Source organism: Zonotrichia albicollis, chromosome W, assembly GCF_047830755.1.
Source record: "Zonotrichia albicollis isolate bZonAlb1 chromosome W, bZonAlb1.hap1, whole genome shotgun sequence".
Classification (NCBI taxonomy): domain Eukaryota; kingdom Metazoa; phylum Chordata; class Aves; order Passeriformes; family Passerellidae; genus Zonotrichia; species Zonotrichia albicollis.
The window spans coordinates 2154891-2182861 of NC_133859.1; the positions used below are offsets into that span (position 1 = coordinate 2154891).

Below are 27971 nucleotides of genomic sequence, written 5' to 3' on the forward strand. Positions count from 1 at the left end.
CTCCTTTTATCACTGACGTACCTATAGAAGATTTTTTTGTTACCCTTGATATCCCTGGCCATATTTAATTTTATCAGTGCTTTAGCTTTCCCAACCTGATCTCTAGCTGGTCAGATAATCTCTCTGTATTCCTCATAGGCTACCTGTGCTTGCTTACACCCTCTGTGGGCTTCCTTTTTCTGTTTGAGCTTGTCCAGGACCTCTTTGTTCATCCACACAGGCCTCCTGGCATTTTTGCCTTATTTCCTCTTTGTTGAAATGCATTGCTCCTGAGTTTGGAGGAGGTGATCCTTGAATATCAACCAACTTTCTTGGGCCCCTCTTCCCTCCAGGGCCCTATACCATGGCACTCTACTTGTCAGAACCCAGGAAATTCCTCTGGCTGCCCTGGAGGACTTTAACCCCTGCCCAGGGGGCTCAGAGACCTTGGCACAGAGCCCAAGATCCCTGTGCCTTTGATTTAGCCCTTGGAAAAAACAATTACCAAACTTTATATGAAGAATTACAAGCCACGAAAGTTTAAGTAGAATGATAGTGAATTTATCATGGGGTGAAAAATAGATTTTTGAGGTTTTTAGAATGGGGGTTCATGGGGCAAGATGGAGGAATCTGGGCATGTCCAGCCTTTCTCCTTCTTCTTCTTGGCCTCCATCTTCTGCTGTGATGTTGGCACTTTTAGATTGGTTTAGAATAGAAGCTCACTCTCTAACATAGGTGATAGGTATTGGAAAGTAATTGTAAATATTGTACATGTAGTTTTTAGTATAAAAAGATAACACCACCCCGGGGGCAGGCAGAGTGCCTCTGACTGACCTGCTGAGCGGACCTCGGCAGGACAGGAGAAAGAATTTTATAGATAAGATACAATAAACAACCTTGAGACCCAGAAATTAAGAGTTCTGACTCCTCCTTTGACTGCCAGGCTGGGAAAAGACACTTTCTAACCTATCTCGGGGTCACTCTGACCAACTAGAGACCCCGAGATCTACGAGGCAGATCCTTGAACTGGCCCAAGTCTGCTCTCCTGAAGCCCAGGGCAGTGAGATTGCTGTGTGCACTCCTTGCTGCCCCAAGGATCTCAAACTCCACCATTTCATGGTCAGGGCAGCCCAGGCTGCCCTTGAGCTTCACACTCCCCACTAGCCCCTCCTTGTTGGTGAGAATAACATCCAGCATAGCCCCTAGCCTCATTGGCTTCTCTGTCACTAGGAGAAGGAAGTCATCAACCCATTCCAGGAACCTCCTGGATTGCTTGTGCTCTGTTGTGTTGTCCCTCCAACAGGTATCAGGGTGGTTGAAGTCCCCCACGAGGACCAGGGCTTCTGAATGAGAGACTGTTTCTATCTGTCTGTAGAGAGCCTCACCCACTCTGTCTTCCTGATCAGGTGGCCTGTAGTAGACTCCCACTATAATGTCACCTGTCCCTGCCCTCCTTATAATCCTGACCCATAAACTCTGTCAGCTTCTCATCCATCCCCAGGTGGAGCTCCATGCACTCCATTGACATAAAGGGCAACACCACCTTCTTGTCTCCCCTGCCTGTCCTTCCTAAAGGGCCTGTGTCCTTCTATTCAAACACTCATCACAGGAGCCTCCCACCATGTCTCTGTGTTGCCAGTAAGATCATAGCCCTGGAGGCATGTGCACATCCTGTTTATTCCCCATGCTGCATGTGTTTGCATAGAGGAATTTAAGTTGGGTCCCTGATAAAGCTGATTTACTGGCTGGAATTCTTTGGTGCTGCTCTTCAGATGCTCTCCTACTGACCTGTGATCCCTCTCCAGGCTTTGGGCATCTCTCCCCAGCCCTGGCATCTCACCAGGAGGAGTGGGATGGACTGAGTTTCCCCTCTCTCAGCAATTTTGGTTTAGAACCCTCTTCACCAGCTTGGCAAGCCTATGACTGAAAAAGATCCCCTTCTCTGATAGATGGACCCATCATCCGCTAACAGATCATGTTTCTCAAACCAAGTCCTATAGTCTAGGTAGCCAAACCCCCAACTGTGGCACCAGTACTGTAACCATTTGTTGATTTGCCAAATTTGACTAACACTTTCAAACTCCTTCCTTTTGATCAGGAAGACTGATGAAAAAACTACCTGCACTCCAGAGCCCTTTACCACTGCTCCCATTGTCTTATTTTAGAATAGCTTGTGTTCTAAATACAAGCCTGTATTGTGTGCACATTTCTCAGGTATAGAAACAAAAAAATTGCTAACAAATTCTTGCCTTAAAACTGAAACTGTAATTAACATGTTTACTAGCATACAACTATACTCAACATACTTTTTTATTTTCAGATTATAAGTAATCACAAAGCTACATAAATTCAGACGTTAAAATAAAAAGGTCTTCTACGCATGTTATTCTACAATGATAAGAGTATGAGAAATACAGAAACCCCAGCTTTGTTCTAAAAAGCAAGAAAACAGCCACGGGCATCTTAAAGATTTGTCATGAGAATTTGGAGTATAGCTCTCTAGTCTATTATGAAAACTATACCCAAGATCATTTACTGTTAAAGGTCTACTTACTTCAAATCTTAATCATAGAATATCCTGAGCTGGAAGTAACCCACAAGGATCAGAGTCCAACTCCTGACTCTGCACAGGACAGCCCCAGGATTTACACCATGTGCTTGAGAGCATTGTCCAAATGCTTCTTGAACTCAGACGGGCTTGGGGTTGTGACCACTGCCCTGGGGAGCCTGTTCCAGTGCCCAACCACCCTCTGGGTGAAAAACCTTTTCCTACTATCCAAACTAAACCTCCCCTGACATAGCTTCATGCCATTCCCTTGGGTCCTATCACTGGTCACCAGAGAGAAGAGATCAGTGCCTGCCCTTCACTTCCCCTTGTGAGGAAGTTGTAGACTGAAACTACAGTTGTAGCCTGAGGTCTCCCCTCAGTCTCCTCTTCTCCAGTCTGAACAAGCCAAGTGACCTCAGCTACTCCTCATATGGCTTCCCCTCTAGACCCTTTACCATCTTTGTAGCCCTCCTTTGGATGCTCTCTAGTAGCTTTATATCTTTCTGTGGTGGTGCATACCCCCCCTTTTTCCAGGCCACACTGTGATCTCAGAAATGCTTGTTAGGCCTCAGCCTTGACAAACAGCACATGGGCTCAGCTCTTCTTGAGCTTATCAGAAACACTGTCTGCTCCCAGGAACTGCTGCTAATGAGCTCCTGTTTTCTTTATGAACAGCCTTGGAAACGGTTTTCCTTGTCTGAATGGCATAATATCCCTGTTCTCACAGTTTCAAAGAAAGTGTTGACCCAAACTGTGTCCAGGATGAAACACTGTTATGACTAAAGCCCACTCTCTTGCGACCCTATAAACAGTGGTCTAAAATGAGACCCTTTGAGCTCTTCTAGACTGCAGCAGGCTGTGAACAGCAACCTCCCTCTGAGTGGGGCCTCTTAGACCCAGCAAACTCTCATGTTTGCTGTACTCAGAGGATTGCTGATTTACGTCGAGTCCTGGGACAACACCCCCACTCCTCAAGGCCTGACCCTTCACCCACTGGGGAGGTGCAAAGCCATCTGAAATTAATATTTCACTTACACTTGAGGGGAATTTTTCACAGGTAACTTGCACTGATTCTTTATGTCTGTGTGCATACACATGCACATGCGCTATAGGAAACCTGGGAGAAATGCTGCTTTCTTAGGTGTTTAAGTACCTTAGATATATAAGTAGGTTAGGCCTGTAAGTAAGGTTAAGTCATAAGCTAAGTTAAATGCTGCGAGTGCTATTCCTCAGTTGTTATGGTTAAGGTATAAGTGTTGTTCCTTTGTTAAATTCTTAGGTTTCAAGTATAAGTTAACTTAAAGTACTGTTAAGTTTGAGTGCTGTTAAGCTTTTAGGCTGTATTCCTTTTTATCCTTATCCTCACTATCCTTTTGCCACATGCCCACACACATGCATACCCCCGCATCCCCCCCAGATAGTTCTCAGTTCATTTCTGTTTTGATTGCCTGGATTTTGTTTGGTTTTGTTGTTGCTTGTTTTCCTTGGTGTGCCTTAACTGTCTAGTAAGTGACAGAGTGAATTTTGCTAACTAACTTTGTCATGCTGTCGCTTGATATTAAATCTGGACTTTACCGATACCCTTGCAGCTGATTTTTTAAGTGATCTCAAACAGTTGTTTGTAACACTTTCTTATATTGTGGTGCTCAAAACTGCACACAGTAGTCGAGTTAAGGCTGCACCAGTGCAGAGCAGAGCAGGACAATCACCTTCCTTGACTGGCTGGCAATACTGTGCCTGATGCACCCCAGGACATGGCTGGCCCTCCTGGCTGCCAGGGCACTGCTGACTCATATCCAGCTTACCATTGACCAGGACCCCGAGGTCCCTTTCTGTAGTGCTGCTCTATTTTTCATTCCTTAGTTCGTACATACATCCGGGGTTGCCCCATCCCAGATGCCTTTTAATATAGCCTATATAAGAATATAGGCTACAATTCAGCTATAAGATAAATCCAAACAGAAAAGGCTGGAGGTTCAACTCCTACATTCTGCTTCTACTGAATTGACTAGAGATCACTGCAGCAGTGCAGTTTCCCCCAAGGACAGTCCAGCCAAGGCAGGAGTCTTTAAGGCTGCTCCCCACCCAAGTTTTCAGGATCCCACATCAGAGGCCCAGTGTATGGACCGTGACACACAATCCTGAAGGCAGGGATGAGAGACAGTTCCTACCTTGCCACCAATGCGCACTTGGGCCTGGAGCTTAGCAAGCTTTTCTTGGTTCATGATCGTTTCTTTCATCTGTGGAAGCAACAAGAGCACCCATGTAAAACAGGTCAGGAAGCACTCGGCGGCCCAGGCCACAACCTGGGCCCGGCAGTAAGGTAGGTGAGCTCAAGGGGCTCCACAGCTACTCCTCACTACACTCGCACACCCGACGGAAAGCCGTCCAAGCCCTAATGGAGAAAGGAGCGGTCGGTCTGCCACACACAGTGCCATACACAGCTCTCCTGAGGCCCTGCCCGTAAATGCCATGCCTTGCCTTGCTCCAACCACAGCCGCCCACTAACCCGCAGCCCTTGGTCGCGCAACAAATTCCACGCTAGTCCCTCCCCCACCATCTCCTTTGTACCTTCTTAGAGCGGAAGCAGCGGTGCCAGAGCGGGGAGAGATGAGAGTTGTGGGAGTGGGATGAAGATAGAGCGCAACACGCGAGATGGCGGCCGGAAGGGAGACCAGGCACGCCGCTCTGCCACTGCCTAAGCCAGGAGAGTGCGCCCTATGCGGCAGTGAAATCTGGAGAGGAGGAGCCGCCACCGCGGGAGGAGTTAAAAGCATGAGATAGTGAGTGGAGGTGACGCTACTTGCAGAGCCATGGAGTCTAGTAAGCTTTGCTGTGCTGCTAAAAGTAAATTTATTTGTGTGGCTGAGCTGGGATGCAAGGTAAAGTCCGCGCCTCTTCCCCGCTGCCCCCCCTTCTCTTCCCCCTCTTCCCCCCTCCCTTCGGGCGTGTTCGTTTCTGTTTGCGATCTGGTTTGGGGTGTGTGGCCTATCTCCCTTCCCTCCCTGCTTCCCCCACCTTCTCTTGCTTGCAGCCTCACCTGGCAGGTTTTTTTTTTTTTTCGATTAATGGATATGTCCTTTTTTTTTTTTTCCCTAGAAGATATTTAAATGCTGTATTTTCTCTCTTGGTGATGCAATTCAAACCTTGTCCCCGTATCCATGATTTTTCTTTTAGATCCAGTTCTTCATGAACTGCTCTGGTGTGGGTCCCCCATAGGGTCACAAGTCTGACCAGCAAACCTGCTCCAGTGTGGGGGTCCTCCTCTCCACAGGTCCACAGATCCTGCCAGGAGCTCGCTCCAGCATGGGCTTCCCATGGGGTCAAAACCTTCTTTGGGTGCATTCACCTACTTAAGCCTGGGGTCTTCCACAGGCTGCAGGTAGATCTCTGTTTCCTCAGAGACCTCCTGGGCTGCAGGGGGACAGCTGCTTCACCTCGGTCTTCACCGTGCACTGCAGGGGACACTCAGCTCTGGTGCCTGGAGCACCTCCTCCCCCTCCTTCTCTACTAACTTTGGTGCCTACAGGGTTGTTGCTCCCACATATTCTCAGTCCTCTCTTCTCTGGCTGCAATTGCTTTTGCACAGTAACTTCTTTCCTTTCTTAAATATGTTGTCGCAGAGGTGCTACTACCATCTCTGATTGGCTTGGCCTTGGCCAGTGGTGAGTCTGTCTTGGAGCCAGCTGGCATTGGCTCTGCCATACATGGGGGAAGATTCTAGCAGCTTCTCACAGAAGCCACCCCTGTAGCCCTCCTGCTACCAAAACCTGGCCTTGCAAACTCCATACATTTCTTCAGATTCACAGCCTGACATCAATATAAAAAAAAGATTTCAGAATTACAAGGCAAATTGATGATTGCAAACATACAAAATGTTTTAATAAGCTGAAATACTGAAGTGAAAATGAATCACAGAAAGATTATTCCAAGATAGAAGTTGTAGAAAGTGCAGTCCCAGCTGTCAGGCTAGGATTCGCTGGCTTGGAGGTATAATATCATATTCTCTCGTGTGAGGTTTTGAAGACAAATTATGCTGAAAACCACATCACTGAGTTGAATCAACTGAAGCAATTGAAGAACTACAGTTTAAGGGAGTCTGTAAAATTTGGTTACATTTCCTGGAATGAACAGCTGACCTTCCAAAAGCAAACTTTGCATCAGAGAAAAAGCATTTTAGAATGGTACAATACTATTGGCTTCTTTTCTCCAGTCCTTTTTGTGTAATTGCATCATAGAAAACATAAACCTAAAACTGTTTTTACTTGTATCTGAAGAACTTCTGGTGAGAAATGAAACAGAGCCAAAGCCTGTAGTACTGAAACAGTGTGAGCTCAGCAAGCATCCTTTCAGTTCTGAAAAAGGATGAAACTTAGGATCTTAATCCTCAAAGAATATACATTATTGAAGCAAAGTTCATTAGCTGCACAGAAGCATCATAGAAACGGAAAAAGACCATTCAAATGGTTAGTCATTGAGAGGAATGGAAGATTTGTCTTTATAAACAAGCTGTGGGTCTGCTGGTAGAGAAAACTAGCACTGAGAGATAAAAGAAACAATGGGAAGGATTCCACTGATTGATGAATGGAAAAAGATATTTGCTTTTACAAATAAACTTTAGGTTTGCTGATAAATGAAATTGGACATTGAAAGAAACAATGCGAGAAAACCCTAAATTCCATAAGAATGAAAAATTAAAAGGGAGGGTAATACATTAGAGGGAAATCTTCGGTATCAGGCATATCGGGTAGTCTGTACCTCTCAAGTACAGACTGCCAATGGGGAAAGAGAGAAGGGAAATGCGGCCAGGAAATTATGATAAAAAGGAGACTGTGTCCTCCAAAAATTTCAGACCCCAGGGGAATGCCCCATGGCCTCTCCCTTTATTTGAATAAAGTAAAAGGACTCTTCTGTCTCCTTTTTGGACAGAAACCTCTGATGTTTGTGGATTAATTTTCCTGACATCATGAAAATTGTCTCCTAAATTATGTGAAAGGCAGAATAATGACAGAAGTTGCTATTAAAGTGCCAGTGGAAAAGCTCTCCTGAAAGGCATGTCCAGTACTGTCTAAGTAATAATACGGTATGTTGAGGTGTTAAGTTAGTATCATATTCAGGAAACAAATCACAGATCATAGACATAAGTGGTTGAGTTAAAGGGGAATAGTATTTGTCCTGATTGACAATGATCACAAAGATCACATATTCAATATATTTTCAGGCAGTGAAGGAAATCTGCCTAACATTCAGTCTCTTTAGGGAATGTTTGTTCAAAAGAGTGCTGTATTCAACAGTCAAGAAAGCAGAAGTATATGGCACATCAACAAAGCACCATAGGAAATAATAATGTTCTCATTCCTAATGTAGATGCTCCAGGACATTATGGGGGAACTGATAATTTTTTTTAAAATATGAACATATGTTAGTAATCTAGTGAAGGAAAATAGCAGCATTAGGGGGTCCAGGAACAAAGGTGTTATGAGAGATATGAACAGAAAAGAAACCATCTCTCAAAGTTGAGACATAAGATTCACTAAAGAATCCTTAACTTTTGAAGAGATACTAAATATATAAACATTGAATGGGAGCCCAGGAAGAAGAAATTTAGGTACAGTGCTATTTTCATCTCATATATTAGTGTTGTACTATGTATTGGTGGGTTCTATGGAGTAATAGACTTCAGTGTCTAGGAAGAGATCGAGTTCCTCAGTAAATAGTTTCTTTTTTTCACCATGCCTGTAGCACTTAAACTCAGCAACCCAAAATACCTGGGCTTCAAGCCACATCACAAGCCTTTCATGAGCTATGAGATGTCTCTCTAACAACCCACAGAGGACAATTAGAGAATAGTTAGAGAAATGCTGCATGAAGAATCCCCTGACTTCTTTACCAAATACTTCAGAGTAGATGTTAATCAGATTGGTAAAGGCTTGCCTAGAAAAGCTTTCATGTTAGTCTCTCATGGTAGAAAGCAACAATTAAGATCTTGCTAGAGAATAGATAAAAGTCAAAAGTCACAGCATTCCTCACCGTCTATGTATGAAAAAGATGGTACCTTATATTAATGCAGAGATGACAGGATCAAGCAAATAGATTATTCCTGTAGATGTCCTATACCCAGAATTCAAGAAAACTTGATTGCTTAAGCCATGATCACAGAAATGTTTTGACCACTGCTGAGTTGCACGTCAAAAAAGTTGTTAAGATGTGACCCCAAACCAGAACAGTCCTACCCAAGGATGGCACATTTATAGCCCAGGATGAACCAGGACTAAATTTGCCACGCTTTCAGATGTGTACCTTTCAACATGCACCCTTAGACTAATGTCTTGGCAGCTGCAAGTGTGAAATTGATTCTGGATTTTGCCTTTGACTTTCTAGGCCTCCTGATCCAATTTGATGTTCAGTGGGAGGTAAATGATGAGTGCAGGTGACCAGAGGTGGGGAGGCTGGATGGAGGTGAAGATCTTTGTCTTGGTTTATAAGACAGGTGTCTGCTGGGGAAGGCAGAAAGCCTCCCTTGGAATGGAGAATGTAAACCCCCTCCCTCTGAATTATTATAATTTTGAAATTAAGGGGCTCTCAGGCAAAGATATGGGAATAGGAATAACAATTCTTTACTAGTATGTATAACAAGGCAAACAAAGCAACAGCAACTACATCATTAATAATAACAGAACCAGGAACCAGGAACCCAGTAACAGCCTTTTCGGCTGCAGGCACTTTTCCCCTTGGTGTAGTTACGGTCACAGCCAGCAGGGGTGCTGCCCAGTGGGTAGGGCAGGTGCGATGATCTCCACACGGCTGCAGGGGGCGCTCCGGCACGGGCCTGGGGAGCAGGTGGCAATGGCGGCTCGGCCGAGATGGGAAGGGGTGGAAGAGAGAATTTGCTTCACCAACCCTTGGGGCAGCCGATCCCGGTGCCCTTAGCAGGACTCTCGGAAGCAGCAGGCTGGAACAGCAGAGATGAGCAGAAAATCCCGGGGCGGTGGACGAGATGTATCAGAAACTCCATGGCAATAGCTGGAACCTGCGGGATGTCCTGGCAGGGCAGGGGGATGCGGGGCCCAGCAGCAGGAGAAAGATTCTCCGCTGGGTTATGGTAGTGGCAGTGAATTCCTTTCCCCAAGCAGCAGGTCCGACCATACTCCTCCAACACCCAGCAGAGTGAGAGACAGCGTTCCCAACTCTCCAGCCTTCGTCTTTTTAGCTGCCTCTATTCTCTGGATATCTGTGTCGTCCATCCCCATCCCCTCCCCCCCCCCCCCCCCCCCCCACTCCAGAGAAACTCTCAGAAAACCAAAGGAGTTCCCCCTCCTCGCCTTCTCAAGCACACAGCCATCAGTGCTTCTTAGCAACTCAATGGGAAAAAAAATTCCACAAGTAACAAGGAAAGAAAAGAAAAAACCCAACCCCCAACATTATCCTCCTTCTGTAGTATTATCAATTAATTCTGCTCAAGCCCTGGCAGGAACCTGCCACCCCCTTAGTTTTAGATGAAAAATCAATCTCCTCTTTTATCACAGTATAGCTTATCCCCAAAGATTTATAAGTGAACAAAAAGCCTACCTGCTGATCTTCACTGCATTTATGAATGGGATCATACTCCTTCAGGGCTTATTTGCCTTGCTACAGAATTAAATTGAAAACATCTGAAATATCTGAGACATTAGTTATGGAATCTTCCTCCTAATTTGCCAGAGCTTGTCTACAACAAAAACTTTGGGTCTGGAGAATGTTGGAAAGGTTTTCAATAACTAGTGGAGACATGAAATCAAATGTAACTGAAACAAACATTTGTTCATATGATGAAGACCCTGCTGCATTAGCTACAAGGTCCAGTGCTTCATTTTGAAAATCAATGATCCCTCCACTAGTGTGAAAAGTGCATGCTATATGGCTCTACACAGATATTTACTATATGTATTATGCTGTCTTGATTAGTAGTGCTGTATTAACATTTTAATAGTATGGTAAATGTAGTTTTGTAGTCAAAAGGTAACTTTTGTAGTTAAAATAGGATCTATGTATGTGGGATATTTTTTTAAGAAAGGAATGAGATACTCGCACCAGATAGCGGCCACAGGACACCTAAATCTTTCAGAGAAAGAGAATTTATTGCTCTCTTATCAGAAGAAACTAACTTCTTCCTGCCTTGCCTAGCCATGAAGACACCATCAGGATTAAGAGGAAGAAGTTGACACTGACCAGACAGAATCCTTTGTTTGAATATAATTTATGCATAATGTATGAGATCTATGAATATGCAACAGCCTATTGCTTTTAAGGGTTAATCCTTTGTTAACGGGTGTCCTTTTTCGGACTTATTTTGCCCAGAAAGAGGTATCCAGACTGTCCATAACTCTTTGGTTTTTATTGTCTTGTATTGTCCTAATCTCAATTGTTCAAAATTTTATTACTCTAATTATATTACTATTTTTATAACCATTTTATTATGATTAAACTTTTAAAAACAAGTGATTGGTGTTTTTCACAACTAGTATTGTGAATATACACTATCTTAAAAGAGTATAAATTATACGTTAAAATAAAAACTGGAAAAGCAAATGTAGGCATCTTGTGCTCTTCTGGAGGATCATTTGGATGTGGCTCTTGTTGCAATCACAGATGCCTGGGAACACTTACAGCCTGAGGTGAACAAGAAATCAGAGAGAAGAATGGCAAGGATTGTCAACAATACAGAATTACTTCCATGCTAATCCAGTGATTCTCAAGCAGAATGCTTCATCCTGAAAAAGAGCTGACCTAGCAAAGTGTGATAAAATCTACAAAATCATGAATAGTAGAAAGAGGATGGTTAACAACAGTTGTTCATTGCCTCCACCCTTCCTCTTCTACAGCATCCTCCTTCTTCTCCCCCCTCCTCCTCACAGGACTAGGTGCTCTCCCTCCCCCTCCTGTCCTGCATCCATTAATGTCTGGGGGTCGAAATGAGGAGAAAGAACGGGGAACAGATTTGCCGGCATGGTGGCACAGCCCTTCAACCCCCCAAAAAAGCTAAAGACAAAAAAAAAGGAGGGGAGAAGAGAGAAATTTTTCAAGGCAGTAAAAATATCCCAAAATAAAATCAAAAACAGCTGCTGCCTCTGAGCAGGTGGCAAGAGCGCTTTTGCATCGCAGTACCAGCAACTGGCAGTTCTCTGCAGAGCAGCACAGGTACCTGGTGGTGGCTAGGAACACATCTGCTTGCTTGCTGCACCGGACTCTGCCAATGCACTGTCCTGTCATCATGCCATGACCCTGAACTTGGAGATGTCTGAAGTGTCAATGCTGCTTGAGGAGACTGATGACTGATGATGAGGATGACAAGGAGCCGCAGTCCCACCACCCCTGCCGCTACTCCTACACTGAGGATGAGGAGGAAGACAAAGAGGGTGTGGGTGACCTCCATGACAACACCCTGCTACTACAGTCACACATGTGTGGTGGCAGTGGGGTGGGTGACCGCTTGCAGCCCCCTTTCAGGATGGTCCACAGAAGGCAGCAGTAGTGGGGTGCACAGGGGTGGCAAGAACAATCTGGTGAAGCCACCTTACTCCCTACATTGCTCTTATCACCGTGGCCATCCTGCAGAGCCTTGAGAAGTGGCTGACGCTGAGCAAGATCTGCAAATTCATCAGCAGGCACTTCCCCTACTACTGAGAGAAATTCCCTGCATGTCAGAACAGCATCCACTGAAGCCTTCGGTTTTAGCTTTTATATTTTTCAGATTCTGTACTGTGTTAGTGTATGGTTCTGAGCTTCATATTAAGAGATGGTAAGCTCTCTTCACAGAGTAGGTAGACAAAACAATTCCTATCCTAGCTTGGGACCAAGGAGAACCGATTCAAACTTCAGGCCTAAGAGCATAAGCAACGTGGACTGCAGAGAGAAAAACAACAAGGATGGGACTTCATAAGCTAAAGCTATAATTAGACAATTAATTCCAATATGCAAATGGACCAAAACTTATAAAAGTGAGAGACCTCGTGACCGGTCGTCCATTTTTGTGTCCATTTGGGGTTCATCTTGGGTGTAGCCCTGTCCGGGCTCTTGTACTGCCCAAGGTGTATCCATTGAGGCCTTTTAATAAATACCTACTTTATTCTTTAACTCCGTCTAGCCTCTGTTCTAGATCAGACTTCACAAGGCATCACTACCACAATCTCCCTCAGTGACTACTTTGTCAAGATTCCTCACAATCCCAGCAACTCTGGCAAGGGCAACTACTGGATGCTGGACCCCATGTCTGTCAACATGTCTGACAACAGGAGCTTCCTGAGCTGCCGAAAGTACTTTAAGCAATAACAGCTCTTGGCGCCCAAGCTCCTCCTCCATACCATGAACCCTGCTGCTGCCTTCTTCCTTCAGCCCCTGCCCCCAGGATCTGCAGCAGCCACCCTGTGTTTACAGACCCTATGGCTGTGGCTGTGGCCTCCAGCTTCAGCCCTACCATTGCCAGTCCACTTTCTTTGCCTTCCATCACTCCTCCCTGCCAGCCCGCCAGCCCCTCACTACCTCCGGCAGTGTCCCTGGATCAGCACTGCCTGCTTTTGCTGCGCTGCTGGGCCTCTTGCTGCCAGCAGCGGAACTGGCATGGACGCCCTTCTGCAACATGCACCTGCTAGGCCTAGTGCTGGTGGCCTCACTGCATGCCTCCAAGCCCAGCAGCGGCATGGTGTTGGCCCACTTGCCTTTCTCCATCAGGAACATCATTGTGAGGAGGCCTGGCCCCGGCACACGCAGGAGCTGCGCCTCAGTCGGACACACTGTGGAGCACCAGCAGTGGCCTGTGCCTGACCACTGCCCTCCCTGCTACCCCTGGCTTCATGGCCCAGATCTCTAGCTGTTAAGAATTTCGGAGTTTTTCTGAATGTAGGAGCTGGGCTATCTTGTTTCTTTGCCTCCTGGATGCCTGACAGATGCTGTGAGCAGTGGAGATGAGGGATTTCTGCAGTGGGGCTCAGGGGCCATCTTCCACAGCCAACAGGCTGCCCAGGACCTATAGTTATTCAAAGCCAGATCAAGGTGCTGCATAGACTGATGGTCATGCTGTTGGAAAGTTCCTTGTTACTCCTTTAAAAACAAGCAAGAAGAAAAACCAACTAAAAAACACTTATATCTCTAAACTGTTAAAGTTCAGAGATTCTCAGGTCTAGGTGCTTAAAAACAGTGATGTACAGGAAAAAAATGCTTGATGGAGCATAGCAAATTGATTCATTTTAGTACATTTTTTTCATGTTTATTACATTACGGTCATAGTTGGAGACAGGCACATGACTGAACACACTAAGATCATGTGACAAACATCACATGTTCATTATGGAAGCTCCCTTTTACAGAGGGTTCAAAATTCCCCAGCTTGAACAACTGATTGGTCAACATGTCAGTACTGCCCAGCTCCCTGGCCAATGATATGTCTGCATTCAGGTTTGAATGGGATTGGCTGGGGTCCCCTGTTTGAGTTGGAATCCTACCCATTGCCTCACCCTGGGACTTGTTTACTTCTAGGTTATGACAAACTAGTCTAGCTGAATTTGGTTTCTTATTATGGCCAAATTTGTACAGACTCAGACCAGCTGTGGCTGTGACACATGAACTTTTGTCTTGGGGTGATTTTATGATAATGCTTTATGTATCTGCTTTATGGCAAGAAAATAATAAGTGCTGTAGCTTTAAGATGGCCCTGGGGGCGGGGGGGGGGGGGGGGGGGGGGGCAGTGAACCTTGGGATCCTGCACAGGCTCTATTCAAGCTCTTTTTCTCCGGGTTCTCCAGACAGCCTCGACTGGGATGCAACACTGTTCCTTTTGTTGAATTGGGGTTTTTTTGCTAGCATGAAGCAATAAGGTTTTTTCCCTTCCCCTAGCCTGGAGGCTGTACTGGGAATACTCTCGGCGATTTGTTTCTTTTTTCCTTGAACTGTTTTGGCTTGGCTTTGTTTTTTCTTTTTGGCTCATCCAGGGAGCTGATGGGACCGCCCGGAACCCAAGACCTTGGAGGAGCTTAACTGACACGAGAAAGGATGCTAAAACCCACCTGCTTCAGATGCTGCAAGAAGACCCGCGCCAAAAATCCAACAGGTTCCCAGCTGCTGTGAGTTCTTTTCTCCTCCCGTCCCCATAATAAAGAAGGGCAGTCGCCATCTTTGCCTCTCGGGCATGTGAGAAGGTGGGGGTGGGGTGTAAGGTTCATATTTTTTTCTCTCTTTTTTTCTTTTTTTTTTTTCTGTGCCTTGTGGGCCCCCTAATTTTTTTTCTTTTAAATAAACAGTTTAATTTTTTTCACTTTTACCCCCTGGAATCCATTTCTCTCATTGGCAGAAGAAAGGTGTGAAAAATGACCAGATAATATTGGCTTTTGCATTTATATATTAGCTTATGCACGTTGTTGTGCATAAGCTGATGGCCCAGCTGATGTGCATGTTCACTAATGCACGCAGCATGGGTAATGAACAAGAAGATCTGGAAGCCATGGTACAACAGCATAGCTATGATGTAATTGCCATCATGGAAATGTGGTGGGATGACTCACACAGCTAGAGTCCTACGCTGGATGGCTACTAGCTCTTCAGAACAGACACGAAAGGGGGAAGAAGTGGAGGGAGGGGCCTTTATATTAGGGAGGATTTTGTTGCCAGGGATGTTGAAACTTATGATGATGAAGTTGAATGACTATGGGTAAAAATTAAGGGGAAGGCCAACAAGGCTGACATCCTACTGGGAGTCTGTTATTGTCCACCCAACCAGGAAGAAGACGCAGAAAACTTATTCTATAAGCAGCTGGAGAATGTTTGAGGATCACCAGCCCTTTTTCTTGTAGGTGACTAACGTACCAGACATCTGCTAGGAACTTAATACAGCAGAAAAAAGACAATCCGAGAAGTTTTTAGAGTGTGTGGAGGACAACTTTTTGTCACAGCTGGTGGGTGAGCCCACCAGGGGAGGGACTACACTAGAACTGTTGTTTGCAAATAGAGATGGGCTAGTGGGAGATGTGGTGGTTGGAGGCCACTTGGGGCACAGTGATCATGAAATTATAGAGTTCTCAGTATTTGGTGAAATGAGGAGGAACATCAATAAGACTTTTACATTGCACTTCCGGAGGGCAGACTTTGGCCTATTTAGGAGACTTATTCAGAGAGTTCCTTGGGAAGCAGCCCTTAAAAACAAAGGAGTTCAGGAAAGATGGGTGTGCTTCAAATCAGAGATCCTGAGAGCACAGGAACAGACTGTCCCTGTGTGCCGAAATATGAGTTGACAAGGCAAATGTCCAGCCAGGATGGGCAAGGAGGTTTTGAAGGAACTTAGGAATAAAAAGAGGATGTATCGTCTTTGGAAGGAGGGTCAGGTCAGGAAGTATTTAAGGGGGTTGTTAGGGCATGTAGGAAAAAAATTAGAGGCCAAAGCTCAGTTAGAACTTAATTGGGCAACATTTGTAAAGGAAAATAAAAAATGTTCTTACAAATATATTAACAGCAAAAGGAAGGGTAAGAGCAACTGTTTTTCTCTACTGAATGCAGGAGGGAACTTAGTAACTGCAGATGGGGAGAAGGCAGAAGTGTTTAATGCCTTCTTTGCCTCAGTCTTTAGTGGCTTGCCCTCAGGAAAAGTGTCCTCCTGGGTTGGTAGATGGTGTCAGGGAGCAGAATGGTCCCCCTGTTATCCAGGAGGAGGCAGTCAGAGAACTGCTGAGCCGCTTGGATGTTCATAAATCTATGGGACCAGATAGAATCCATCCCAGGGTAATGAGGAAGCTGGCAGATGAGCTTGTGGTGCCATTCTCCCTCATGTGCCAACAGTCCTGACTCACTGGTGATGTTCCAGATGACTGGAAGCTGGGCAAGGTGATGCCCACTCACAAGAAGGGTGGGAAGGAGGATCCTGGTAATTATAGGCTAGTTAGTCTGACATCAGTACCCGATAAGGTAATGGAACAGTTTTTATTGAGTGTAATCACTTAGCACTTGCAGGATTAGCAGGGTATCAGACCCAGCCAGCATGGGTTTAGGAGGGGTAGGTTGTGCTTGTCCAACCTGATCTCCTTTTATGACCAGGTGACCCAACTGGTGGATGCGGGAAAGGCTGTGGATGTGGTCTATTTGGATTTCAGCAAGGCCTTTGACACTGTCTCCCACAGCATACTCCTGGAAAAGCTGGTACCCCATGGTTTGGAGAGGTGCACTCTCTGCTGGGTTAAGAACTGCCTGGATGGCCAGGCCCAAAGGGTGGTAGTGAATGGTACTGCATCCAGCTGGCGGCCAGTCCCTCGTGGTGTCCCTCAGGGGTCTGTGCTGGGGCCAGTTCTGTTCAATATTTTTATTGAAAACATGGATGATGATATTGAGTCTTTCATAAGTAAATTTGTGGACAACAATAAGCTGGGAGCGTGTGTTGATCTGTTGGAAGGTAGGAGGGGTCTGCAAAGAGACGTGGAATGGTTAGATGGATGGGCAGAGTCCAATAAGATGAAGTTTAATAAGTCCATGTGATGAGTCCTGCATTTTGGCCACAATAATCCTCCGCAACGCTCTAGGCTGGGGATGATGTGGCTGGACAGTGTCCAGGTAGAAAGGGACCTGTGGATACTGGTTGACAGCTGACTGAACATGAGCCAGCAGTGTGCTCTGGTGGCCAAGAAGGCCAAGGGCATCCTGGCCTGTATCAAGAATAGTGTGGCCAGCAGAAGCAGGGAGGTCACTCTTCCCCTGTACTTGGCACTAATGAGGCTGCACCTTGAGTATTGTGTACAGTTCTGGGCTCCTCAGTTTAGGAAGGACATTGAGACACTTGAATGCGTCCAGAGGAGGGCAACGAGGCTGGTGAGGGGCTTGGAAACACAAGCTCTATGAGGAACGACTAAGGGAGCAGGGTTTGTTTATCCTGGAGAAAAGGATACTCAGAGGTGACCTTATCACTCTTTACACTCTCTACAACTTCCTGAAAGGTGACTGTAGTTGGGTGGGGGTTGGTCTCTTCCTCCAAGCAGCAACTGACAGAACCAGAGGACACAAGCTGTGCCAAGGGAAATATAGGTTGGATATTAGGAAAAAGTTTTTAATGGAAAGAGTGATAAAGTACTGGAATGGTCTGCCCAGGGAGGTGGTGGAGTCACCCTCCTTGGATGTGTTTAAAAAAAGATTGGATGTGGCACTTGGTGCCATGGTTTAGTTGAGGTGTTAGGGCATGGGTTGGGCTCTATGATCTTGAAGGTCTCTTCCAACCTAGTGATTCTGTGAGAATATGATCTTCACAGGCAAAACATTGTTAGCACTAGTAGAGAGTTGAAGACAAAAAAAGGAAGGATAAATTAAGGAGAAAAGAGAAATAGGTCTCTCTCATGGGAGTAAAGCTCAGTTCTGTACGGATCCAGTCAGGGGATTGATTAGGCAGTTTAAAACTATTTTTATGCTATTGGATGAATTCTAAGTCACAACCACATCACAGTTTTATTTCCAAGATGCCCGAATGAAAAAAATAATAAGGGGTATGTACTGAACTTCAGTTCCTGTTACGTTTCTATGGAGGTAATATGGATGTGTGTTTCTACATTTCAATACATATAATATTAAATGAGCATTGAAATAACCTTGTGTGATGAGCTGATTGAATGCACCAGCTATTGAAATAATGATAAGTGTATGAACCAAACTGTGGAAAAGGCTTTTTTGATTTTGAACTCTCATCTTAACATGCATTAAATCAATAGATATCTATTTCATAGCCTTAATGAGCCTTAATTGTTCTTATCCTAAGGCAAGCTATGACAGCTCCAGAGCTCAGCCCCCAAGGGGACTGAGTGCCAGAGGCCAGCTCACCCAGACCAAGGCCGTCGGTCAGCCCCTAGCAAGCAGGGGGGTATTCAGCTCTTAGTGATTAGCCAGCTCTTATGATTTCAGCTTTGCTTGCTAGGTAGGTTGCCCTTGGCTTGAGGCTCCAGCAGACAGAGAGAGGAGAAGGAGAAGAGGCCGGCTGTTCCACGAATATGGCTTTATTGGAGGGGTCCGTGAAGGGTCTCAGCTCTTCTTCTAAGTTAGTAGGGGTACAGTATGATACTTTCATAGCCTTGGCCCGATTCCAATCTTGACCAATGGCAAGGGTTAGAGGGACCATGAGTGACCAATAGTAGGGTTAACAAGATATTGCCTTACATGGTTATAGGGATAGGTTATAGGGCAGATGTCCCTGGAGTCAGGAAGCTTCTTTGCTGCTGTGTCAGCATTTCTATTATTCAGATTCTCCACGGGGCCCTTGCTAAACCTGTGGGTTTTACTACATAGCCTAGAATCCTTTTTTAACCAAAATGTTCGCCTCAAATATTCCAAGCTTAGACATGAAAGGAGAATTATATATTTTAAGAGTTGTTGCTTGTTATGGACCAGGAACACTTGTTTTTCAAATCAGGAAGCTGTTTTTCAAATATGACTGTATTTATAACAATTTAGTAGATTGAAGGTTAAATCATGTGAATTTTCATAAAAGAAAAAAAAAGAGATGCCAGTGTTCTTTGGGTAGGGAGAGAAAGGTTGTGTGGCTATATGCATATGTATGAAAAGTGATGTTTTTCTGTTTTGTTTGTAGCAGTGTGGGGTTAAAATAACAGTTTTCAATAAGCAGAAAGACTGGACATATGATCTCTGCTGAGTTTTATTCACAGTACGCATCTGGAGTGCGTCTTTGTGCATCCTGAGTCTTTTAGAGAACAACTGCATACAGTCCCATTTAATTTTTAGAACAAAAGGGAAAATAACCCAGAGATGTCACATAGTTCCCTTTGGGGAGAACACATAATTATTCACAAGGGAATGCTTAATTCACTTTCCCCAGGCCCAAGTGGGCTGGTATTCCACACCAGGGCCCACAGGGGAAAACATCACACTTCTGCACCAGTCCAGCTCAGGGTTCTAAGCCTGATTAAGGGAACCCTCAGAGATTTAGCTAAAATGAAGAAGGGAAAAGTTTTGAAAAGAAAAAGGCAGGTGATATCATCATGGTGGTATTGGGCTCCCTCAAGGAGAGATGCTGCTTGTGGTCAGTCTGTTTTCTGACTGCTAAATCAACAGCTCAGGGTGAAAGGCCATGTGAATCTTTATGTTGTCCCCATGCAGTTAAATATGAAGAGCAGGTTCCAGCGACCTGTTTTTTGTTTTCTTGGTCTCCTCACAGCAAACCTTGGGGATCAAGATGATGCTCTATGCATATAGGCATCCCCTGCCTGGACAGATGGTGGGGTACAAGCATGCCTGCCATCCCTTGACTTTATTAAGAGGCAAACCTTGTTCAAAGGTACATGACAAGAAAACTGTTAGGCCACTTGTTCCTTCCATGTTTTATGCTGATCGTCTGTACAGTGTGTGGACAGGGTCTTCACCTGGAGTTGGTAGGCAAGATGGAAACTTACTGTCCTAGTCTGGAAATATGGGCATTCTATTCTTATCTGTTAGAGGTGGCGTAGTTATCTTCTATTAATTGGGTGGTTTTCTTTATCTCTTCCACAACCAATCCTCCCTCTGGGAAGATAGCTTCTGTTAATGGGCCATTGAGTCTCACTGCATGACTCATAAAAATTACATCATCCCATTGTGAGATGCTCCGCCCAGAGGGAGGAGCCAAGCATTCCTACCTGGATATAATCTGAGATTTCAAACACCACAAGCAGCCTTTTCCCACTGGATTCCCAGAGGAAGACCAGGCCCATCTACACCACCACTGGATCTCCAGAGGAAAACTTCACCCTTCTACAGGATCACTGCTTCAACAGAATGACATCTGCCACTCCAGGAGGACTGCAGCCACCATTTCAATTGGACTGCTACCAACACCCTGACTAACAGGGTGTCAGGTTGAGTTCTGACTCTGTCAGTGTTGTTTTGTATTACTGCACTGTTTATTTTAATTTTATTTGCTTCCTTAGTAAAGAACTGTTATTCCTATTCCCATATCTTTGCCTGAGAGTGCCCCTTAATTTCAAAATTATAACAATTTCGGAGGGAGAGGGTTGACATTTTCCATTTCAGGGGAGGCTCCTGCCTTCCTTAGCAACATCTGTCTTTTCAAACAAAGACATAAATATATAATATAACATTGGCTTTTTGCAAATATTAAAATGGATACTATATCTATAATATTAAAATAACTCTGCTATAAAGATATAGGTTTGTCCTGGTTTAGGGCAAATTTGTTAAAGAATCTGCAAAGGAGGGCCCCTCCAGAAAGCGAAACCCACACGGCCCCTCCCCCCAAACCGGTTCGGGAAAGAATTCCTTGGAGAGAGGTAGAAAGAACCTGTTTATTTGACTGGCCCAGCACCCCCCAGCACACAAAATGAACAATACCCGATGACACCGCTCTGAGAAAGATGGCAAAATCAGAAAGTCTCTTTCGGGGGTGGTTGCTCTGTTCTCAGTCCCTCCGGCGCTGGGCCAGCTTCTGCAGCCGAACCTTCAGTGTTCCCAGGTCCCAGTCCGGAGCAGGTTCGAGATGGTCACAGTAACAGGAGAGGAGAAACAGTCCAGGAAGCAATGTGGACTGTTTTAGCTAATAAGCAGAGGCGAAAGCAGAGCAGAAGCAAGAGCAGAAAAAGAGAGCAAGCAAAAGCAGCAAGCTGAAGCTGGAAGTGAAAAAACAGCCTTATGTACCGCTTTCCTCTGTGTCCCTGATAAGAGAAACCCAAACAAAACTTCCACTCTTCAGAGCCGGTCTTAAAGGCACAGAGCAGATGAATGGGGATATACAAGCATCATAATGTCACCCCAGGACAAGGTTTTATTTCTGCTATTAACTAAATTTAGACATAGTAGTGAAATAGCTGATATAGTCATGCTTTTGATAATTGATCTGCCTGCTTGGTTGGGATAACATTCAATGAACGTATGATGAAGACCCCTGCTACTGACATGCCAACTATCAGCACCTACTGTCTGTAGAAAGTATGGACCAAAGCCCAAGCTGGAGGTGATAATAAGAACAGACCAAAACTACAGACAAGAAATGTGCATGTTCTACAAAAGTGGACCCGAGTCGGAGCCATGCTAAACAGTTCTTGGAACATGTAAACTAGTTTGGGGAAAAGTTTAAATATGCATAATTGTTTATGAATATGCAATAGGCTGATGCAATAGAAAAGGTATGTAAAGGGGGTCTCTGAAATAGCAGGTGTGCTCTTGACTGAATGCTAAGCACCTGGCCAATAAACTTTGCTGTAATTTTGTATCCTATTGTCCTTTATTAAACTTTCAAATTTTACCAGGAGCTAGCCCTGTCACTGAGTCTGGACAGTGGAAGGGGAGGCAAGGGCCTTACCTACTTTCAGCTGCTCCCTTTCTTGCAGTGTTGCTGGCAAGGGCAGCATGCATGGTCACCCCAAGGAAACAGTCCTGTGCAGGGGATCTGTTGGAAAGTGGGTCTGTTTTGGTGGCCTCTTGGCACAAACACCGCTCTGTATGTAATAATTTCTCTTACTTACAGTAACTACTTCACCAGTCCCTGATAATTTTGTATTTGACAGAAATAACAGAAATTATTATCATGGTCAAACACTCCTTGCACTGGAACTTCCTAACCAAAGCAGATCATTTTCAGCTTATTACTAGTGGCTCCCCCATCCGCAGTGAGGGTTTGCCTGCTCCCTTTTCCCTAGTGCAAGAATGGGCTAAACAGGAAGTAATTCAATAAGTATTCCATACCCCATAGTACCCCAAATCAAATGGAATGATGGAAAGAGCTAATGGCTTATTGAAAAGGAACCTTAAGCCACATGAGGCTGTTACAAATGGAGATGAGAGCTTAGACAAGTCCTGCCTTTGAATCAGATTTCTGGTAGTAGCTCTGTTTGAGGCAGCCTGCACCCCAAATGGTTCTTGCTCCCAAGTTCTTAAGAATGGCCAATTAGATCTGTTACAAAATTAATTACTTATTGAATAGACACACAACAGACATAAGACTTTAAACAGACTACTTACTACACAGGATAAATAAAAAAGAACTACTACTAGATAAAAAATACAGTGCACAATAAAAGGTACCTATATTACAGCTAGCAAAGAAATAGTATAAATTAGGAGTCAATGTAGCTCACCACCAAATTAACGATGGAGTAAACATAGAGTCCTTTTACTCAATTTCTGGAAAAGTAACCACAAAGATGCATCCAAACTTCGGGGAGAAGTCCTACACATTTCCTGGGTGTGTGCAGGAGACTTCAAACTTCGTGAAAATTTGTGTAGCTTTTATAGTTTGTAAAGTGAAGTGTGTGTCAGTCAAATTCCAGCAGCTTATCTCTGTACATATTTTTCTCAAGACAAAATTTTTATTGGCAACTGGGAGTTCCACCTCTGACGCCAGACAAAGATATAACTCACTAGCTAGAGATAACTCACTACCGGACACATCTGGCCTGGATTATTGTGAGAGACGGTCTGGAGTTCCCCTCATTTGCCTCACGACCATCTCAAGGACAGAGATCAGGACCCTGAGGACCCTGATCAGAATTCTGGCCTGCCAGTGGTGGATGAATGCCAAATAATCCTGAGGTCCCTGAGCAGAGTTCTGGCCTGCCAAGCGATTGTTTGCAGCTGTGTCTACAATGACTGCTTCTGGCAGGGCCTGCCTAGGGGGTGACACGCCCTATATGCTGGCACCTGTTTCGCAACAATAGCTTGAGAATTTCCCCACCTCTTGGCCTGGTTGGAGTTTTCTAGGGTAACCTTTGGTGGTCCTGCTTCACAGAAGAGCCATCATCTGCTTTTCAATCACTGTGATGGACTGAGATGGGAGAAACCTCTCCCTCAAGGACTGAGACATGAAACCCCTAACTCGGGAGAGGTGTGTGGGAGAGCCGACCTGACCAAAAGCAAGATGTTTGCCTGCAGGTGTGGCCATTGGACCAAGAAGGCAATGGTTCTCGCCTACTGCTGAGAACATGGACTGTCTGTACCTTCTTTTCCTCTCAGCGATTTCAATAGACGCATTCTTCATTGTATCTGTTCTCCCTCAGTGATTTGAAGACCTGTTCCCCCCTCAGTAATGGACTATAATAGAACCTTGAGTTAACCAGTACCTTCCGAGATCTCCCCGACGTGACGGGTGGATTCCTTTGGCTGGACTACAAAGGACTTTGTGTTTGGTAGCTATATTCCTCTCTCTCTCTTTCTCTCCCCTCTTTTCTATTCTTTTCCTTTCCCTAATTCCTTTAATGCATTTGCTGTGGTCATTCAAGAAAGGTGCATTTGTTTTGATTGATACTGCAATCCCCTTTCTGTGTTGGTTTTTTGCACTCCGAGATCAGTAAAACGAGCGATCACGACTCCCCACTCATAGAGTGGATCGTGACAATTATCTCATCAATTCATGTGAGGAGGAGAATGCCTGGAACTATTGAACCAGCTGATGGACAGATAAGCTCTTCTGTGGTTGGGGGAAACGTCCTGCCATAGAGGCTCAGTGGGATACTTGACTCTCCAAAATATTTCACCAATTGAATAATTGGTATGGGTCCACTGGGAGCCCAGTGAGTAGAGCATTCTTTGCAAAAGCCAAACGCATTGCTCCACCTTCGGATGAAAAAGAAATCCAACCATATTACCGCCAGGACAACCCATTTTGGTAAATTTACCACAAATTAAAACTGTGCTTATGACTCTAATGAAACCCTGTGGTCCAGTTACTTGAGAAGCTACTGATAACAATGGGGCAAAACACAGAATTAGTGCATGGTGAACTTTTCCTTCTTCTTAATGGGGTAACTTGTCTGGAAAAACCCCATTGAGATCAGTCTGATTTACCTTTTTATCTTGCAGCCTCCTTTAAGATGAAAGTGTAATATATCACCCTGCTGCTGTGGAAGATATTATTAACACTTGCTTACCCACAAATACCCATATGTCTCAGTCTAATTGTCAATCAGGAAATCAGCTGTGATTGGGTCAATACAGATAAGACAGCTATCTTAATTTTAACCAACTCTGACAGAAATGTGCCTAGTGAAACATGACCACCTGTTGAAGGATATATATATATATATATATATATATGTTATGATTATTCACAACAATTCTTATGTACCATATAGGGCATGCCGTAATATAAATTGTTGCTCATTACATGACATAGTATAGGGAAATTATATTAAAATATCGTGCATATGGAACACTAAGGGAGAACAACATAATACTAGGAACAGTACCTCAGAATCACTAAAACTTTCACAATGGTGTCAGTACCGATTTTGAATACTCCCCCAGTTTTATTAAGAAGTCTGACTGGAGAAAACCTAGAGTGGCCATGGTTTCATGCTTGTATTAAATACACCAGAACAATGGTAGCAGACTCTTAAGAGAAAGAACTTGAATCTCGCCACTGTGGTCATGCATGGAACAAAAGCATGCTTAGAAAATGAATGAAGATGGGGTAGAAGTGAAAGATATTCTCATAAAGTTTTCCAACTTTGGGGAATGGCAGAACAAGAAATTAAAGTAGGATGCCAAATGATTAATGGGTCTACTCGTGAAAAGGCATCTCAGTTTTCCATGCACTATGCTACATCAAACACTGATGATTCTAAACTTTGTGAAACTCAAAATTTGGTGATACAATTTTGCCTAGGTACAACCTGTTGTCATAGACTCTCTGGGCTCATAAAAACATAGGACTAATGTTTATATTTAAAATAGATATTCCTGAACCCAGTACAACAACATCCACTTCACACTTAACATTTTCCCTCATTGTAAAAGATAAAAAATTTCCATCCTCTCAAATTTCTAAAACTGGAGCCTTTGCCATCAGATATATAGACCAGTATCAAGTTCTATTTAATCCCTCATGGTTCCTCAAATGAGTGGAACTAACAATGTAGGTTATATCTGCAGTTAAACCTACCTGCTCACCATTCCTGGATACATCATATATAGGATAGTTAGCATGGTTACATGGATGAACTGCCACCTCTCTAAAATGAGTGAAGAGAGATGTGACTGGTATTTTGGGAGCAGGATTAGAAATCTTAAATATCATGGATGCCAAAGTTTTAGCAAACAAAATAAGCTTGACCACGAGTAATTTATACCAATTAGAACATCCATTATCATCTTCTCTATCAATGTTAGGAACCAACCAGTGGCTCTTATCAGATATATTGCCTCAGTGGGAGAGGATTGACAAAAAGGATCATCAACTGATAATGAATGCTCTAGGTACCACCCAAACCAATGTCTCTTTTGCTCTTAGTTGTATGCAAGCTCAGTTGTGGATTCAATCTACGGTGGCAGCAATTATAAGACAAAGTGATGAGGCTACCTTACTTGCTGAGATTTGAAAGGTAATTTGGGATAGTGCAACTAAATTTGAAAGGGAATTCCAATCTAAGTGACATATAGTAAATTTCACTTTTGACCCTAGTGACAGTAAAGCAACAGTTTTTGTTTTGACAACATGCAATGCTTCGGTATACCCCATATACCCAATCTTTGCATTACGGACTATATCCATTAGAACACAGTATGGGCCCAACAAAATGGGAACAAATGGCAAACCACTGATGTTGATGCATGTGTTATATGTCACCAAAAGGGATTTATTTGTCAAAGTAACATAATTAAGTCCCAAGACATGTATCTTGACACCGAAGAAAATGTTTGTCATTTAAAATTTCCCCCAATGAAACCCCCAAAACTGTACTTCTATACATTGGAAACGGATGTATTTGTATGAGAACCCTTTGTGATTCTATACTTACAAATAACACCACTGTAGAGACAAGCAATCACTCAAATATCTGTGTCTGTAATTTTTCCAGAATTGGGAAGTGAGACACTAATTATTCAGCTCCTCTCACAACCCACAAATTGTTACTGTCTAATTAGACACGTATCAAACTTTACTGCCTACCCCCATTGGAAGGAATCTTACATTAGTGAGGAAACTACTGAAGCATGACGACCTGTGTCAACTGCTAGAGCATGTCCATAACAATGGGCACAGAACTTTAATCACCATTTATCATGATACAGAGAAGATACACCATGTCTTAGAAAGAGTAAAGACACATGGAGAACATTGCTGGTGGGACACCTTATTTGGATGATCATCACCACCAAAGGGAACTCTAAATCAAATGCTACATCCCATCTGTATTGGTTTTGCACAGCCTGGTTTTTGGTAGCAGGGGGGCCACAAAGATGGCTTCTGTGAAAAGCTCCTGGAAGTTTCCACCATGTCCAGCAGAGCCAAGCTCTGATGATTTTGAAGATGGACATGCTGCTGGCCAAAACTGAGACAATGGGAGAGGTTGGTAATGCCTTTGTGATGACATATTTAAGAAGAAAATCAAAACAAAGTCACAGGTTTTGCTCCTAGTTGGAGAAGAGGAGGAGGTGAGAACATGTGAAGGAAAAAAACATGGCAACACCAAGGTCAGTGCAGAAGGAGGGGGAGGAGGTGCTCCAGGCACCGGAGTCAAGATTCCTCTGCAGGCTGTGGTGATGACCATGGTGAAGCAGGTTGTCCCCCTGTGGCCCATGGGTCCACAGGGAATGCAGAGATCCACCCGCAGCCCATGGGGGAGGTGCCCATGCTGAAGCAGGTGGATGCCTAAAGGAGGCTGTCATCCAGTGGAAAATCCGGTGGAGAAAGAGGGCCCTTGCTTCCAGGCTGGAGCAGCTTTTCCTTGGAAGACGATACCTCATGGAAAGAGAGACCCATGTCGCAGCAGATTTGGGAGGACTGTCTGCCTGTAAAAGGGACTCACATTGCAGCAGGTGGGATAGGGCTGCTGCTCATGAGAGTGGACCCACACCAGAGAAGTTCACTGAGAACTGTCTCCCATGGGAGGGACCCCACAGTCTCACAGGGGAAAGACTTGTCTCCCTACACAGTGGAAGAAAATCTCGGTGATGAACTGACCAAAACCCCTATGCCCTGTCTCCCTGCACTGTCTCTGGGAAGGAGGGAGGGGTTGGGGACAGTGAAGGCTAACCTAGAACAGAGACTAGACGGAGATAAAAAATAAAGTAGGTATTTATTAAAAGGCCTCAATAGATCCACCTTGGGCAGCACAACCCAAAATGGCCCAAAAATGGACAACTGGTCACAGGGTCTACACTTTTATTAGTTTTCATGCATTAGCATATTCATGCTAATTGTCTTATTACAGCTTTAGCCCATGAAGTCCCATCCTTCTTGTTTTCTCTCTTCGGTCCACCGTTGTTTATGCTCTTGGGCCTGAGATCTGGATTGGCTATCCTTGGGTCCCCAGCCAGAGCAGGACTTGTGTTGTCTACTGTGAAATACACCAATCACTTGTTTTAAAATTTTAAAAGTTTAATAGTAATAAATGGTTATAAAAATAGTAAAAATAGTAATACAAATTAGACCAATAAGAATTTGGACAATTAGAGTTAGGACAATAAAGAACAACAAAAGCAAAGAATACGAAAGTTCGGATGCTTT

At 44.3% G+C, this 27971-nt stretch overlaps 2 protein-coding genes across 8 annotated transcripts in view; one reads left to right on the forward strand and one right to left on the reverse strand.

The window, feature by feature from the left end:
• Nucleotides 1-5233, reverse strand: part of LOC141726982 (transcription factor BTF3-like) — a 34748-nt gene extending 29515 nt beyond the window's left edge. The window contains exons 1-2 of one of the 2 annotated variants that reach the window (XM_074532146.1): nucleotides 5099-5233; nucleotides 4699-4767 (exon numbers count right to left, since the gene is read on the reverse strand). In XM_074532146.1, the coding sequence (XP_074388247.1) occupies nucleotides 4699-4767 (69 nt within the window). In that variant the 5' untranslated portion in view covers nucleotides 5099-5233. Of the gene's footprint in view, nucleotides 1-4698; nucleotides 4768-5008; nucleotides 5053-5098 lie in introns of those variants that run through there. The other variant, XM_074532147.1, reaches the window with a different exon arrangement.
• A 36-nt stretch (nucleotides 5234-5269) lies between these two features.
• The window catches only part of LOC141726981 (transient receptor potential cation channel subfamily M member 8-like), a 49612-nt gene continuing 26910 nt past the window's right edge, over nucleotides 5270-27971 (forward strand). For 4 of the 6 annotated variants that reach the window (XM_074532143.1, XM_074532142.1, XM_074532144.1 and 1 more), the window contains exons 1-2: nucleotides 5270-5409; nucleotides 14491-14622. In XM_074532143.1, the coding sequence (XP_074388244.1) occupies nucleotides 5341-5409; nucleotides 14491-14622 (201 nt within the window). In that variant the 5' untranslated portion in view covers nucleotides 5270-5340. Of the gene's footprint in view, nucleotides 5410-14490; nucleotides 14623-20043; nucleotides 21777-27971 lie in introns of those variants that run through there. The other 2 variants (XR_012577955.1, XR_012577956.1) reach the window with 2 other exon arrangements.